The sequence below is a fragment of the Heterodontus francisci genome, chromosome 33, assembly GCF_036365525.1.
Source record: "Heterodontus francisci isolate sHetFra1 chromosome 33, sHetFra1.hap1, whole genome shotgun sequence".
NCBI classification, from domain to species: domain Eukaryota; kingdom Metazoa; phylum Chordata; class Chondrichthyes; order Heterodontiformes; family Heterodontidae; genus Heterodontus; species Heterodontus francisci.
In genome coordinates, this window is record NC_090403.1 from 41167409 (window position 1) to 41182845 (window position 15437).

Genomic DNA, 15437 nt, shown 5'->3' on the forward strand with positions numbered 1-15437 from the left:
GGTTGATCATTATATTTTGAAGTTTTGAGGAAAGGTTTCCATTTACTGGGCGTGGACCCTGTCGCTTTTCCCAGCACTTAATTTTAAGGATCCATTATAAACTCTTAATATACTATTTAAAATGGAGAAATCATGTTATCACCAGGCTTATTTAACATATTTGATATGCTACTTGTAGGATACTTCTAATTAATTTCAAATTGTTCCCACCAGTACTTAATCCTAGTGCATATAGTTTCAAGTGCTCTCTCCAAACACAACCAAGTATCTGTATAACAATTCTACCCGAAGTATAAAATTTATAATTGTATCATTGGGTGTTTTTCATAGTTCAAGTAGATATAGCACAAAATTTCACATAACCATCTTTAGACTTTAGTAAAATTGCAGCTGAAGATGGCTATAATGCAGATGCATTAATATTTCACAGTCCCATTATGCAATATTAAAATCGTATGAACACTGGAGAAATACAAACGGCAAATGTTTTATAAGCTAAGGTGCAATATTCAAGAACTTGTTTTCATATTTTAAATTTACACTAAACAGCACTAGAGTATTTTAACATGTTCATTAATAGCATTTTATTACAATATTACTAGACTTCCGATGGCCCTGCACAGACTCAAAACCAATTGCAGTCTACAGATGTACTCGGTTATAGAACAATGGATAATTGGAGTAATTCAGTCCCCAATTAAAAATGATGCATTCTGACCTTATTTTTCTATATTCTGATTTTATACTTTTATTATTAAATAGCAAAAATTGCAGCAATTTGGAAAGCAGGGTAGAGCTGGTTACAGCATAGGAGTTTCTCTATAGAGTCATAGAGTTATACAGCACAGAAACAGGCCCTTCGGCCCATCGTGTCTGTGCCAGCCATCAAGCACCTAACTATTCTAGTCCCATTTTCCAGCACTTGGCCCGTAGCCTTGTATGCTATGGCGCTTCGTGCTCATCTAAATAATTCTTAAATGTTGTGAGGGTTTCTGCCTCTACCACCACTTCTGGCAGTGCGTTCAAGATTCCAACCACCCTCTGGCTGAAAAAAATTTTCCTCAAATCCCCTCTAAACCTCCTGCACCTTACCTTAAATCTATGCCCCCTGGTTATTAACCCCTCTGCTAAGGAAAAAAGTCTCTTCCTATCTAACCTATCAATGCCCCTCATAATTTTGAATACCTCAAATCATGTCCCCCCCACATCCTTCTCTGCTCCAAGGAAAACAACCCTAGCCTTTTTCAGTCTCTCTTCATAGCTGAAATGCTCCAGCCCAGGCAACATCCTGGTGAATCTCCTCTGCACCCTCTCCAGTGCAATGACATCCTTCCTATAGTGTGATACCCAGAACTGTACGCAGTACTCCAGCTGTGGCGTAACTAGCATTTTATACAGCTCCATCATAACCTCCCTGCTCTTATATTCTATGCCTCGGCTAATAAAGGCAAGTATCCCATATGCCTTCCTAACCACCTATGTACCTATGCTGCTGCCTTCAGTGATCTATGGACAAGTACACCAAGGTCCCTCTGACCTTCTGTACTTCCCTTGCCTTGTTAGTCCTCCCAAAATGCATCACCTCACACTTCTCAGGATTAAATTCCATTTGCCCCTGCTCCGCCCATCTTACCAGCCCATCTATATCTCCCTGTAATCTAAGGCTTTCCTCCTCACGATTTACGACATGTAAATACATGTATGTTTATATTACATATAGTACAAGCGGAGGAGCTGGGAGACACAAAATTGAAGCAAATAGTGCAAGACTGTAGTTACAACATGACAGTTATCAGAGGCAGTTTCCATTATAAAAATGGACATTGGAATTTACAACGGAGCAGGAGGGGGGGGAATTTTTAAGTGCTAATATACTTTATAAAATAAACACCTTACTTTGTACTTTAAGGAAAATTAACAACAGCTTCAGTAATGTTACTTAATCTGAGGCCAGGCAATGAGTAACTCGGCCACCAGGATCCTAGTCATCGACCTGAAATGTTAATTGTTTCTCTCTCCACAGATGCTGCCTGACCTACTGAGTATTTCCAGCATTTTCCATTTTTATATCAGGGTCCTGGGTTTGATAGCAGTCTCTGCTCAACTCGCTGATTTCAGTGAGGACAGCCATAGGGGCATTCCAACTGGCATCAAGTCCCCATGTTCAGGAGTGGCAGAAAATCATTCAGGACTCCTGATAGCTCCCCTGGGATTCCCAGAGGCATTTGTGTGTGTAGATGTCAGGTGACAATGGGATCAGCCATCACTTTCTACCTTGCACCACTGTCAAGACAACCGACACTCGGTCATGGCTCACAATTGAATAGGCAAAGTCCTGAAAGATTTCCATTAAAATTGTACTCCAGTTAGAGGTCAATGTCTTCAGGGGAGATGGGGAGGAGATTGGAGAGAAGACAAAAAAAACATTTTGATGTAATCAGGAGAAGGGAACTAGAGAGGAGACAAAAAAAGTGTAAATTTCCTGTAGTAAATATTGAACAAAAATTGATATTTCATTGAAATTAAATTGTTGCAAAGAACCAAGAAGTTCAATATTTTACTATTTTGATGCATGCTATATTCTTTTCTTCTCCAGCCTTTCTACTGGAACATGCAGCAATTCACTTCAAACAGCAGACTGCAACAATTAGAGCTGAACTCAGTGCCAAGATGCAGGCAACTAGAGTGCTAGGAATAAATCCAATTATTTATGATACATGAATGTGTGGACAAGCTTGTAGAAGTGTAATCGATATCACTCTCTTATAGATGCATACAGCTCAAAAAATTAACAAGAAATGGACGTTCTTGTAAAAAAAAATACAAATGATAGAAATATGAAACAGAATCACAAGACAACAAAAGGAACTTACATACACAATAATGTTCTACTTACTTAATACATTCCAAACCTGTTGATGCTGCTGCAGTAATTTGCTTATATTGTTGGAGGCCACCCAACATTTTGTCCATCATCACCAACTGTCTATAAGGACTTGCCTGACCCTAAAAGCCAAAGAAAAACATTAAACTTTATAATTCTTGATTACAGCAGCATTTAACCCACCAAAAAAGCAACTTTAAGACCCAATACCTTTAAATTGACCTATTTCTGCAAACAGTGTTGTTCACAACCATCTATATTGCCACATGTACTTAGTGCCATGCCAAACAAATTGGGTGACTGGTTACCTAAGCACTATGAAACTTTGGAGTTCAAGTATTTACAGGGCTAACACAACATTGCAAAATACCAATGACTTCTGAGCTATAATCAGAAGAAATGGGGAGGAAATCAGGCTCCACAGCACCTATTGGGTTCCAAAATAAAGCACACAACACACACTTCTGACACAAAGTGCACTGGACATCTTGGTGCAGGGGTTGCGTGCGCAGTTAATAGCCACCAAAACTTTGCAGAGCGGGCAGATCATGACATCAATCAGCATGCAACAATGATTAGATACCAGCGTTGCCATTTTGAAGCTCCACGCTCCAGCTAACTATCTCTCAACCTCACACAGCTGAAAACATATTCAGCAGCATGAAGGAACTCCCACCAGCACTATTTAAGGGGAACAACTTACAGGTTACTTACTGGTTTATTTCTGTTGGTCGCTGCTATAATTCTACACATTTTTGGTGCTTTCCATGGTTGTTTCAAGTTTCAGAAGTGTACAGGTAGTGGTGTGGCAGATGCTGAAGGACCTTTTGCTGTCTTCAAAGTTTTTGCACAAACCATTTGCTCCCAGACAAGGGCGCACTAGTAACATTCCTCTTGGAATCAAGCATTACTGGGAGAATGAGCAGAGGACAAGCTGCTAGAAAAGGGAGGAGAGGAGGGGGAAAACAGGAGAAAGAAGTGGGGCTGCAATCTAGACAGAGCCTTTTCTGCCCGGGTTGTACGTGAAGAACTAAATCAAGTACTATACCAGTAACCTCAACCCCAATTCCCATTCACCAACAGTTCCAGACCTTACCACCTCTCTGTCACTGACCATTATATTGCTTGCTTGGCCACAATCTATAATAATACTCGGCTTTTGTCTGTCCGGATTGGTCCGTTTAGCAGGTGCATCTGTTGATGGGTTGTGTCTGGTGCATGTGGAGTGCGTGGAGGACTGAAGCGCATGATGCATGTGCAGCTGCCAATGGTTGGTGGCAGCGCTGGCAGGGTTAGTGGAAAACAAAAACAGTGGAAAGGGGAATTCAAAACACAAAGTTACCCTGGTTGGAGAGACTGTTTCCATGATGGATGGAGTGGGATTGATAGGGATGGCGAGACTAGGATGGGGATGGCATGGCAGGGATGGATGACTTTTTTTTTTTAATTTATTCTTTTACGGGATGCGGGCATCACTGGCAAGGCCAGCATTTGTTGCCCATCCCTAATTGCCTTGAACGGAGTGGCTTGCTAGGACATTTCAGATGGCAGTTAAGAGCCAAACACATTTGCTGTGGGTCTGTAATCACATGTAGGCCAGACCAGATAAGAGTGGCAGATTTCCTTCCCTAAAGGACATTAGTGAACCAGATGGATTTTTACAACAATCAACAATGGTTTCAGGGTCACCATTAGACTAGCTTTTAGCTCCAGATTTAGGAATTGAATTCAATTCTATCTTCCGTGGTGGGATTAGGCTAGGCATTACCACTACACCACTGCCACTTGTAGTGTGTAATAGTTGACTGGAATAGTTAATTGTAGAAAAATGGCAGGGACAATTATTTGATACAACTTATTATTCAAAAGTAATTCTTTGTGCTAAAAATGAAGATTCAGTAGATTTGAATGAAAAAGTTTTAGAAAAGCTGTCGGGTAAACTAAAAGAATACATCAGCATTGAATCTACAAACAAGGATGATAACACTCTTATAGTCTCCAGAGTTTTTACACAGTCTAGCGCCAATGGGCAGAAATGTGGATTCAAGTTATCATTTTGCTATGAAGCTTAAATTCTAAACAAAGACTTTGTCGTAGAACAAGACTGAGTTAGGATGTTGTTTTCTTCGATGATAGATGCTGTAATTATAATAGGCAGATTTCAAGGAAATAGAATGTTTATTCCTTGAATAATATTCAGCCCATCAGATGTAAACCTGCCTTTTCAACTCAGGAGAAAACAGTTCTCAATTAGACTTTGATATTCCATGACTATTAACAAGTCACAAAATCAGACTCTTGACAACATCTGTATTTATTTTCGTCGGCCAGTTTTTACACATGGACAGCTTTATGTAGCTTTCGCAAGAGTGAAATTTGATTCTGTTGAAGTCTTTTGTGAAAGAATAACTAGAAATCCTGTATTTAAAGAAGTATCATTGCAATCAAGATACTAATTTGACCACAATTTTTTTGCAGGTCTGTTAGTGGAAAAATAAAAGCAACCACAAAATACACATTCCAAACCAAATTTATAAATGAAATCATGCTATATTGCACACAAAATTAAACTAATCACCCTTATGCATTCCCTTTGCACCTATCTCCGTGTGCTTTTGTCCACCTTAGTGCTCCGAGGAAGTGCTAGCCCAGTGGCTGCAGCATAGCTATTGGAAGGCTGCTGACTTCCACTGCAGGAGACTGCAGTTGGCCTTGGAGGATGATCTTGATCAGAAGGCACAGCTTCAGACTACACCATCTCAATTTGGAGAGCAGCAGTCTGGGCTTGCATGGCAACAAGCTGTGCTTGCATCAAAGAAGTCTGCGCTTTCAACGCTTGTATTGAAATGGAAGCCGAAACATCACCCATCAGACACTGCATTATAGTTGGTCCCACAAATGTGTTAATGGAACTGGCCACCACTTCCATGCTAAAAAGGATGGGCTCTAAGTTCTGCGCAAAGTCTTGTGCCAAGTTGGTGCTAGACTTCCATGCTCCTCAGCATTCAACACAGGCTCTCTGGCAGGCTTCACAATGCACCACGATTTCATTGTATACGCCCATCGAAGTCCTCATCTGAGTCCACTGCAACAGAACTGTGTGACCAGATCCAAAGTGAACTAGCACCTATGCTAACCTTGTCTCCTGCCCTGGCTGCAGCACACATGCAGATCCCACTTTTATCCTATCCTTTACTTTATGTACAGTGTCAGTATTTAACTGGTGGCTGAGTATGAAATCAAGTAATGGTGTGTCATCATTATCATCACTGTTTTCTTGGTTTTCCTCCACTGCCTGGCTGAGTTATATTACTCGGGTATCTGAAAGGAAAAAGGGACAAGGATAAGGTGGTTAGGGGAGGGGAGAAACTAAGAAGTGCATGTTTACACCTTCTGCAGCTTGTAAGTCAGAAGCGAGGAAGGAAAGTGAGATGCAAGGAGGAGGATTAGGTACAAGGATACTGACATTGTCAATGGATTCAATGGCCCCCATTGCTGGCCTCAGCTATGATCTAACCACCATTGGGGGGTTAGAACATATAGGCATGCCTCTCCTCCAGTTAGTTCCTGCTGCCTCAAGTTGTATGCCACCTTATGCCGCAAGAAAGAGGGAAATGTGTCAGTGAGCGTCATGTAATACTTCAGGGTGATGTGGCTGTCATGGTTGAATAGCTGGCAATGCATGCAAATTGTAAGATGTGGGTGTGAGGCTTGCAACAGCGCTAAATGTGAGGGTAAGTTGAAACATGAATGTCAAGTATGAGCCCTAATTCAGAGGTTTTTGGTAGGGGAGTGATGGAGGTATGGTTGAGGTTACTGGTATAGTTGGTAGGACATGGCATTTGAAAGTGCATTCACTGACTTTGACCACTTGTGTAACGTCATGAAACTTCTTGCAACATTGCATCCAGGTCCTGAGTGCTAAAACCTACTTCTGTTCCCACTGCCTTCTCAACATGTGTCTTGGGGGCCTCCTACCCTCTGAAGATACAGGGCATCTCTACTTCTCTTCATCTCTTCCACCAAGACTTCCAATGCAGCATCGGAAACCTTGCTGCATGTTTTCTCCCCAGATCAGCCATTGTTAATTATTGCACAGCACACTATTTCCAATGATCTCAGCACCTCTAGCAGCCACAATGCAAGTTACCTTTAAGAGGTGCAGGGTAGCTTTAAGTCGTGCTAGCAAGTAATGATATTAGGACCCCTGCCGATGCGTGCAGCCAATGTTGGCATGCTGCTTGCATTACACTGAACGGGCATGGGTAATCGCACAACATGATCCCGCGCCTGTTTTCCGGGACTGTCTAACCCCCATGGTTTTAAACCGCTTGGCAAGCATTGGCCATTTCCCATTTTTAGGGTTCTGCAATATGGCAGTCTATAATGATAATATACAGTACTAAAGCATAGGTTATTTTGACCGAATTGAAAGGTTCTATTAATGTGGTGCCATTAGTCAGCTAAGTCATTTCTACATTATAGAGGTGTTTGCACGAATATAGGGGATAGAGAAGATCAATTTCCATAATCATACATGCTCCAAAACCTCTTGGGTGATGAGAGGAAACAAATTGTGAAATTCAGCGTCACATGATAATTTGGGTACAATTGTTACAAAAGATTGAATGCAAGAATTAGTTTTCAAACATATAAGAGTAAACATAAGATTTGCAGAGTACCAGAGCTACATTAAACAGCCAAAATTCCCACATCGGGAAAGGCAAAATAAAATTCTCCAATGACAAATTACCTGCTTCTCACACACCAAGTACAACACCCACCAGTAATCTGAAATCTAATTTTAGCAGAGCCTAAATATTAAGGTGAATGAGACAACTTTAAAAATGAATGTACATTACCCGAAAGAGATCAAAGTCCTCAGCACTGCAGACTCCCAAGCTATGCCCAAGCCAAGTCATTTCTGTGAAACAGAATGTGTTAGTGTTTCTCAGAATAAAGCAACTGTATATCAATCAGCTGAGGAATAGTATTAATGTTATACAAACTTAGCATTTATTCTTTCAAATATGACTGCAGTATATGAAAAATATATTGCCCTATATTCCTTTGAGTATAGAAGATCGAGTGATCTAATTGAAGTATTTAAAACGATAAAAAGAATTTAATAGAGTAGATTCAGAGAAACTATTTCCCCGATGTGGGAATCTAGCACAAGAGGGCATAATCTTAAAACTGGAGCTTTAGTTTAGTTCAGTTTAGTTTTTAGTTTAGAGATACAGCACTTTAACAGGCCCTTCGGCCCACCGAGTCTGTGCCGACCATCAACCACCCATTTATACTAATCCTACACTAATCCCGTATTCCTATCACATCCCCACCTGTTCCTATATATTTCCCTACCACCTACCTATACTAGGGGCAATTTATGATGGCCAATTAACCTATCAACCTGCAAGTCTTTGGCATGTGGGAGGAAACCGGAGCACCCGGAGGAAACCCACGCAGACACAGGGAGAACTTGCAAACTCCGCACAGGCAGTACCCAGAATCGAACCCGGGTCCCTGGAGCTGTGAGGCTGCAGTGCTAACCACTGCGCCACTGTGCCGCTCAAGCTAAATCATTTCAGTGAAAAAAAGCACTTTCGCCACACAAAAGATAATAGAAATCTGGAACTAGCTTTCCCCAAAGGCTAAGGGTGCTAGGTTCAACTGCCAGACAGATTCAGTATTCCTCAGGCCCAAATTGCCCTGTTATTCAGTTAACAGTCTCCAGACTGTGACTGGTTTCCCTCCTCTTCATCTCCTGTCTCCTCTTTTTCCCAGTATGTCAGTCACACCCCTTCTCTTCCCTACCTCCCCCTCCAACCCTTCCATTCACTGCAAAATGCCTCTCAAATTTCCACTCCATCCATCAAGTTCAAAAACAAAAATCAGAAAACTGAAGACTATCTCCCTAAAGGTTATTCTGCAATGTTATTTGTACAATGCGACACAACGCGATAAGATAGCATACCGCATTATTCAGTCATATCCTTCAACCAGGTAGTTTCCACCAGAACGCTGTCATATTTCATTCATTAAGGCATTTTTCAAAGCATGCTTTAAAAGCAAACATTTGTGTAATGGATTAAATATCTTGCTTCATGAAATCATGAAAAGCCTAATATTTCGCTGAGATTTTGGTAGTTGGCCAGTAGTGCCGACATTTGATTATGCTTGCTCAGAACAGCCTATGTGTATACATGAAATACAGACTTTGTGCCAAACCCACTTGAATAGCTATATATAAATCATCTTTATCTAGGTGGATTGTTCAACAATTATGAGATGCAAAATTCACCCAGGCATTAGAAACAGCTAATGATGGATGAGAAGTAAACTAGTAATCTGGAATTGCTGCATCACCCAGAGGGAAGGTACCATTTTTTGTTTTGTTTCAGAGGTGTAAACAATTCATCAGAAAAATGCTGTTAAGCAGACCTTTCAACTTTGAAACCCATTTGTGACTGACAGTTCTAACTGATTGCAAAAGACACCATTTTGACATTCCTTTGTCCTAGTTCGGACTTCAAAGCAAAATGCAGGTCTGTCTGCTGCCCATAGTCAATTTTTCACTAATGAAGCTCCATCTTGCCGAGCAATTTAACAAGCCAAAAGTAATGCAAACATTCTGAATATCTGATTTCACATACAATCTTTTCCTCACAGACGTGATCGAAGCTTTGGCATATTTATTATTTTCAAACAGGTTTAAGGTACGGGTGCAAATATCAAGGATTCTTTTACCAATGATCTAATGAAATTTTTCCTTGCTAGCATTTAATTTTACTACATAAACCTGGTTCATAGCTTGTAACCTGAGATATAGTTTGTCAAAATGTTACACGCTCATTAGTTGGAGAAGTCTGGAGTTACTGTTTCCAGTGTGTATATTGATAATAATTGGGCTTACCATTTACCCAAATTACATCACACAAGGTCATACGAACATACAAATTAGGAGCAGGAGTAGGCATGTTCTAATTCATAGGAGGCATTGATTTACCTGTAGTAGTAGTTCTTTGCACCAGACATGAGAAATAACATCTGGGAGTGAGGCCAAATTACAGTAATTCATGGTAACATTAGCAGGATTAAATTTCACTTGCAAAACAAAAATGTAAGTAATTTTTTTCTAAATATGTCTACCAGGGATTTGAAAGAAATGGACAGAGAGCTAGAATACGCTCATTTGGGTGTGGAGGAAAATGAAAGAACATGCACACCAGATGGAAATGCTTAAACTGGAGGCAGCAAAGGACCAGTGTAGGCACGAAAAGGAATGTTACAAACACACAGTGGAGAGGTAACAGGCCAACTTCAATTAGAACATAAGAACTAGGAGCAGAAGTAGACAATTCAGCCCCTCGAGTCTGCGCCGTCATTCAATACGATCATGGCAGCTCTCACCTCGGCCTCAACTCCACTTTCCTGCCTGTTCTCCATAACCCGGGAACCCTTTACTAATTAAAAATCTGTCGACCTCCTCCTTAAATTTACTCAATGTCCCAGCATCCACTGCACTCTGGGGTAGTGAATGCCAGACCCGCGACCCTTTGAGAGAAGTAATTTCTCCTCATCTCTGTTTTAAATCTGCTACCCCTTATCCTAAAACTATGACCTCTTGTTCTAGATTTAATTGGTGGAGAAAGGTTTATCAATGGCAAGTCCTGTAATTGAGGATCCAGTTAATCCAACCAACAAGTCTGAAGATTAACTTCACTAAAATATAATCACGAACATTTTAAAAGGAATGCTAGAATGATTCTCAAGGGCTTTTGGATCATTAGCAAATCACCGCAGTTCGATAAAGGTGTTTGGGCAGAAAGACTAGTACCATCACAATGTGACAAAGTCTTTTCAATGTAGATCAGGTGGTCAGTTTGGACAGTAAACTTGTAAAACATGCAACTGTCACTGCTTAAGACTTGTTACTTGCAGTGTAGGAATGCAAAAATTAGTTAAAAACTCTTTATGATACTTAGGGAATTAGGAACAGAAGATGACTTTGTAACAAGTTATAATGAACTAAAATAATAGCAAGATTGTTTTCTACAAATTGTAAGGGGGGGGGGGGGCTGAATTATCCTCCCTAGTGTACATAACGACAATGAAAGGGTTTACCATTCATATTGGGCATGCTACCTCCCAGGTAACTTGATGCATTAAGCAACATTTCAGTTCATAGGATGGGTGGCTTTGTCTGTGGAAGCAATCCCATCCCATGCAAAGTTCCTGGACAGCAGTATTTGTTTTGCTATTATTTACATGCATTTGGATTCATCCAAATACTTAAGCTGTAATTACTATCTGTAACTCCTCAGATACTGAAGCAGTCTATGTCCACATACAACAAAACTTGGACAACATTCAGGCTTGGGCTGATAAGTTGCAAGTGACATTCACGCCACACAAGTGCCAGGCAATGACCATCTCCAAGAGAGAATCTAACCATATCCCCTTGATATACAATGGCATTATCATCACTGAATCCCCCACAATCAACATCCTGGGGGGTTACCCTGCCTCACTCAAAGCCTGTCCACCATCTACAAGGCACAAGTCAGGAGTGTAATGGAATACTCTCCACTTGTCTGGATGAGTGCAGCTCCAACAATACTCAAGGCGCTGAACACCATTCAGGACAAAGAAACCTGCTTGATCGACATCTTATCCACCACCTTAAACAGTCACTCCCTCCACCACTGGTGCAAGGTGACAGTGGTGTGTACCAACTGCAAGATGCACTGCACCAACTCACCAAGCCTTCGATAACACCTTCCAGACCGACAACCACTACCCCTAGAAGGGCAGCAGATGCATGGGAACACACCACCTGCAAGTTCCCCTCCAAGCCACACACCATCTTGACTCGGAACTATATTACTGTTCCTTTACTGTCACTGGGCCAAAACCTGGAACTCCCTTCCTAACAGCACTGTGGGTGTACCGACACCACATGGATTGCAGCGGTTCATGAGGCAGTTCACCACCACTTTCTCAGGGGCAATTAGGGTTGGGCAAAGAATGCATCCCATGAATGCAAAAACAAAAAAATCAGATTACTGTACCTTGCATTACTGAGCAGTGAATTCAATGTCCTCAGATATATGGAAGTTACAACAAGGAAACTCAGCCCAACCAGTCTATGTCAGTGTTCACCCTTCACACAGTCCAAACCAGTCATGGAAAAGTGTGTTTCTTAAAACCTATTATGGTCCTTTAATTCAAACACAGCTTGCCACAGTTGGTTATTTATAGCTTTCAAATAAAAACTAACATGCTTATTTGCATTCAAGCATGCATAGCCAGATAAAAATTGATGACATAAATTTTAGACAGAATTTACTTTATACATGCTATACTTTATACACTATACATGTGCATTATACCTGCTTCTACATAAAACATCAAAGCATTCAGAGGGAAAATGAAAAATGAAGAAAGGTTAAAACATGGAGCTGGATTTTGCAGTCAGTGGTGAAACAAGGGCATTGCTGAGAGATCATGCAATCTCTCTGACGAGAATTTCAACCCTATCGACATGCAGTGGAACTGCAACTGATTGCAATGTTCTTTACCGGGCATTCCAAGTGTGGAGCAGCAGTCATGTCGTCAGGCAGTCCAAACAACCAGTCACATTAAGGGATTTTCGCAGACCACCCATGCCACCTCCACCAAAACAAGAAACTAAAAGCTAAAATAAAACCCCTTTGAAATTTTTTTTTTTTACATCGAGCATTTACATAAAGATTGGGACATACACATGGGGTGAAGGTGGAAGATAAAATATTCTGGAAAAAAATTTTCTTTTCAAATTAAGCTTTAAAAAAAATCCATCACTCCACAATTATAAAATACTTTTTTCTGGGCTAGTTCTGTTATTTATCAAACATTATTAATCACTTCATTGTTAATAACCCAGTTGCGCCTGATTGAAACCCCTTAACAAAATTATATCTCATTCAAAGGGTGATGTTGGGGTGGGAAAGTTGAATTTCTTGCTGATTTTATGACTGCCCACTTGAGGGGGTGGTGGTGGGATCCACAGCACAGCCTGAGTAAAAAGGCTGAGTCAGTCCACAGTGACAGACTACAAGTTCAAGATTTCTGTGCTAATCTGCACATGCCCTGTATCCTGAAGCTGCAGTCAATTTCAGAGGGGTAATTACACCAAATGCTGACAGCTCGCCGTCGAGCCCCACTTCTCCCAACCCCACAAAATCCAGCCCAAAACAGTGTGGAGGGTAAAGCTTAGGAAAATAAAGAAAATATCCTACTTTGTATTACAAGGTCTGTTCCATAGTCTTGCACAGAGTCAAAACGTAGTTCTGCAAATTTTCTTCCGAGAGGTGGATAGCAGCTGTAAAACAATAAATTATTTAACCTTTAATTCTTTCACTTTTATGATAGATTAGGTTTATGCCAAGCACTTAAATTGCAGAGAATCTACATAAATGAACAGCAATAAAATTGACAATTCAACACCTCATTAAAAGTTAAAACCCAGTACACCAAGATCATCCAAACATTTTGTCTCTGTGGGCCTCTTGGTGTATACCATGAAGTCTTATGGGCCATAAATTGAGTTTAAAATCCATGTTGTTATCAATCTGCTTATACCTCAAGCTGTAAATACCAACACATTTTGGTGTTCTGAGTTAGGATTCATGCAGCAATTAGACAGCAGCTTTAAGAACAACCCTTTCCATATCTTCAGGCATGCAGCAGTATTCAACAGCTAAACGTGAAAAATAAAAGTGGGAATAAAACAAAAACCGCTTGGGCTTTGGGGACACACATGATCCATGGGAATCGTTTATGTACCCTTGCTGAACATTTAGTTTTCAAATCAATGTTACTTTCATTGTCTGGTACATCACAGTTTAGATTAAAATCCCTCAACACTGCTCCAACAGTATAGTCGAGCTTCAAAATATGAGCTCCATTTATTGTGTCAATATGACATTTTTGCTTCCCACATCAGCCATTCAAGAGGTTGCAGACTGATAATATTTCCTGAATTGTGGAAAGATTTTGCTGTGTCCTTACACAAGAACAGAATTGGCAAGGCCCAAATTCTGTTCACTTAGGATCTTTACAACTGGCAGATGGTACGGATGAAAGGCTAATCGTTATGAATATTTCCTTGTAAGGAATTCAAGACACACCAGAGTAGCATCCTGTCCAGCAAGTTGCTAATATCTGCTATAGCCCAGCACAAAATATAAATTTATCTAAAGGTTTCCAAGTTTTAGAAGCTACAACATGGTAACTTAGAAGTATAAATGGGACTTTCAACTAATACCTGATGCATAACCATTCTAAGATTTGAAGTCTATCCACTCCTGGCGTACACAGCAACTGAACAAGCGCATCAGAATCATTCACGCCGATTCCTTCCAGCAATGGGCATTTCAGATTCTGAAAGAGCAATTACTAACATTAGGATAAGGCAAGGAGAAACAGTTCTCATGAAATGGAACTCGATAATATTTTTACACAAAGGCTGCAGAGTTCCTGAAAGCCCTTCCAAAACAGAAATGGAACTTACACTAAAGTTAAAAACATAATGAAATTCCATGTCATTTTATTTATAACTCCATCCCAAAGTACATAAATCCCTTCAGGTGGAAGAGTTTAAATGTGAATGCCTTGAGAAGAGCTCTTCTCTACTTTTTGTGCAATAGGTTCAATTCATTTTCAGAATATACAATGTTACGTATTTCACCATTTTAATTATCAATTTAGCTGAAGGACTTAATTCAACATAGACATATAATCCAAACATATGTATGTGAGATATGACTGAACTACAATCCTTTCCTCCCCTAAGTAAAACTTCATTTTAGTCAAAAAGGAGTCCAAAATTCAAAACAATAGGCCAGTAGGAGTACCATGTCAGCCCCATTCAACCTGTAAGAAGGGTTGACTCTTGTTTATTCATGAAACCAAAATTGTAATTTTCCTGCCACTAGCAGGGCTGCTTATTTACTTGATTTGCTTTTATAATGAACAACCAAATCACCCAAAGCTTTGCTTAAAATGAATCACTGTTTCATCCCATGTAAGGTACATATATTGAGAACTGATTTGCAGATTAAATAAGCAAACTTGGGCTATTACATTGTCATGTATTAGTTGTACTTTCTAGTTATAATTCCACAATACTGTACATGCATTTGATAAAGTAAGGACCTGTGCTCCAGAACTTGCCGCACCCCTAGCCAAGCTGTTCCAGTACAGCTACAACACTGGCATCTACCCAGCAATGTGGAAAATTGCCCAGGTATGTCCTGTACACAGGACATACGGGCCAATTATCGCCCCATCACTCTACTCTCAATCATCAGTAAAGTGATGGAAGGTGGCATCAACAGTGCTATCAAGTGGCACTTACACAGCTATAACCTGCTCAGTGACGCTCAGTTTGGGTTCTGCCAGGGCCACTCAGCTCCTGACCTCATTACAGCCTTGGTTCAAACATGGACAAAAGAGCTGAACTCAAGAGGTGAGGTGAGAGTGACTGCCCTTGAAAGCAGCATTTGAA

General features: G+C 40.5%; 1 protein-coding gene across 1 annotated transcript in view; it reads right to left on the reverse strand.

The window, feature by feature from the left end:
• The window catches only part of haus7 (HAUS augmin-like complex, subunit 7), a 32355-nt gene that overhangs the window by 14200 nt on the left and 2718 nt on the right, over positions 1–15437 (reverse strand). The window contains exons 2-5 of the mRNA XM_068013352.1: positions 14196–14311; positions 13168–13250; positions 7747–7808; positions 2897–3006 (exon numbers count right to left, since the gene is read on the reverse strand). Of these exons, the coding sequence (XP_067869453.1) occupies positions 2897–3006; positions 7747–7808; positions 13168–13250; positions 14196–14311 (371 nt within the window). The remainder of the gene's footprint in view (positions 1–2896; positions 3007–7746; positions 7809–13167; positions 13251–14195; positions 14312–15437) is intronic.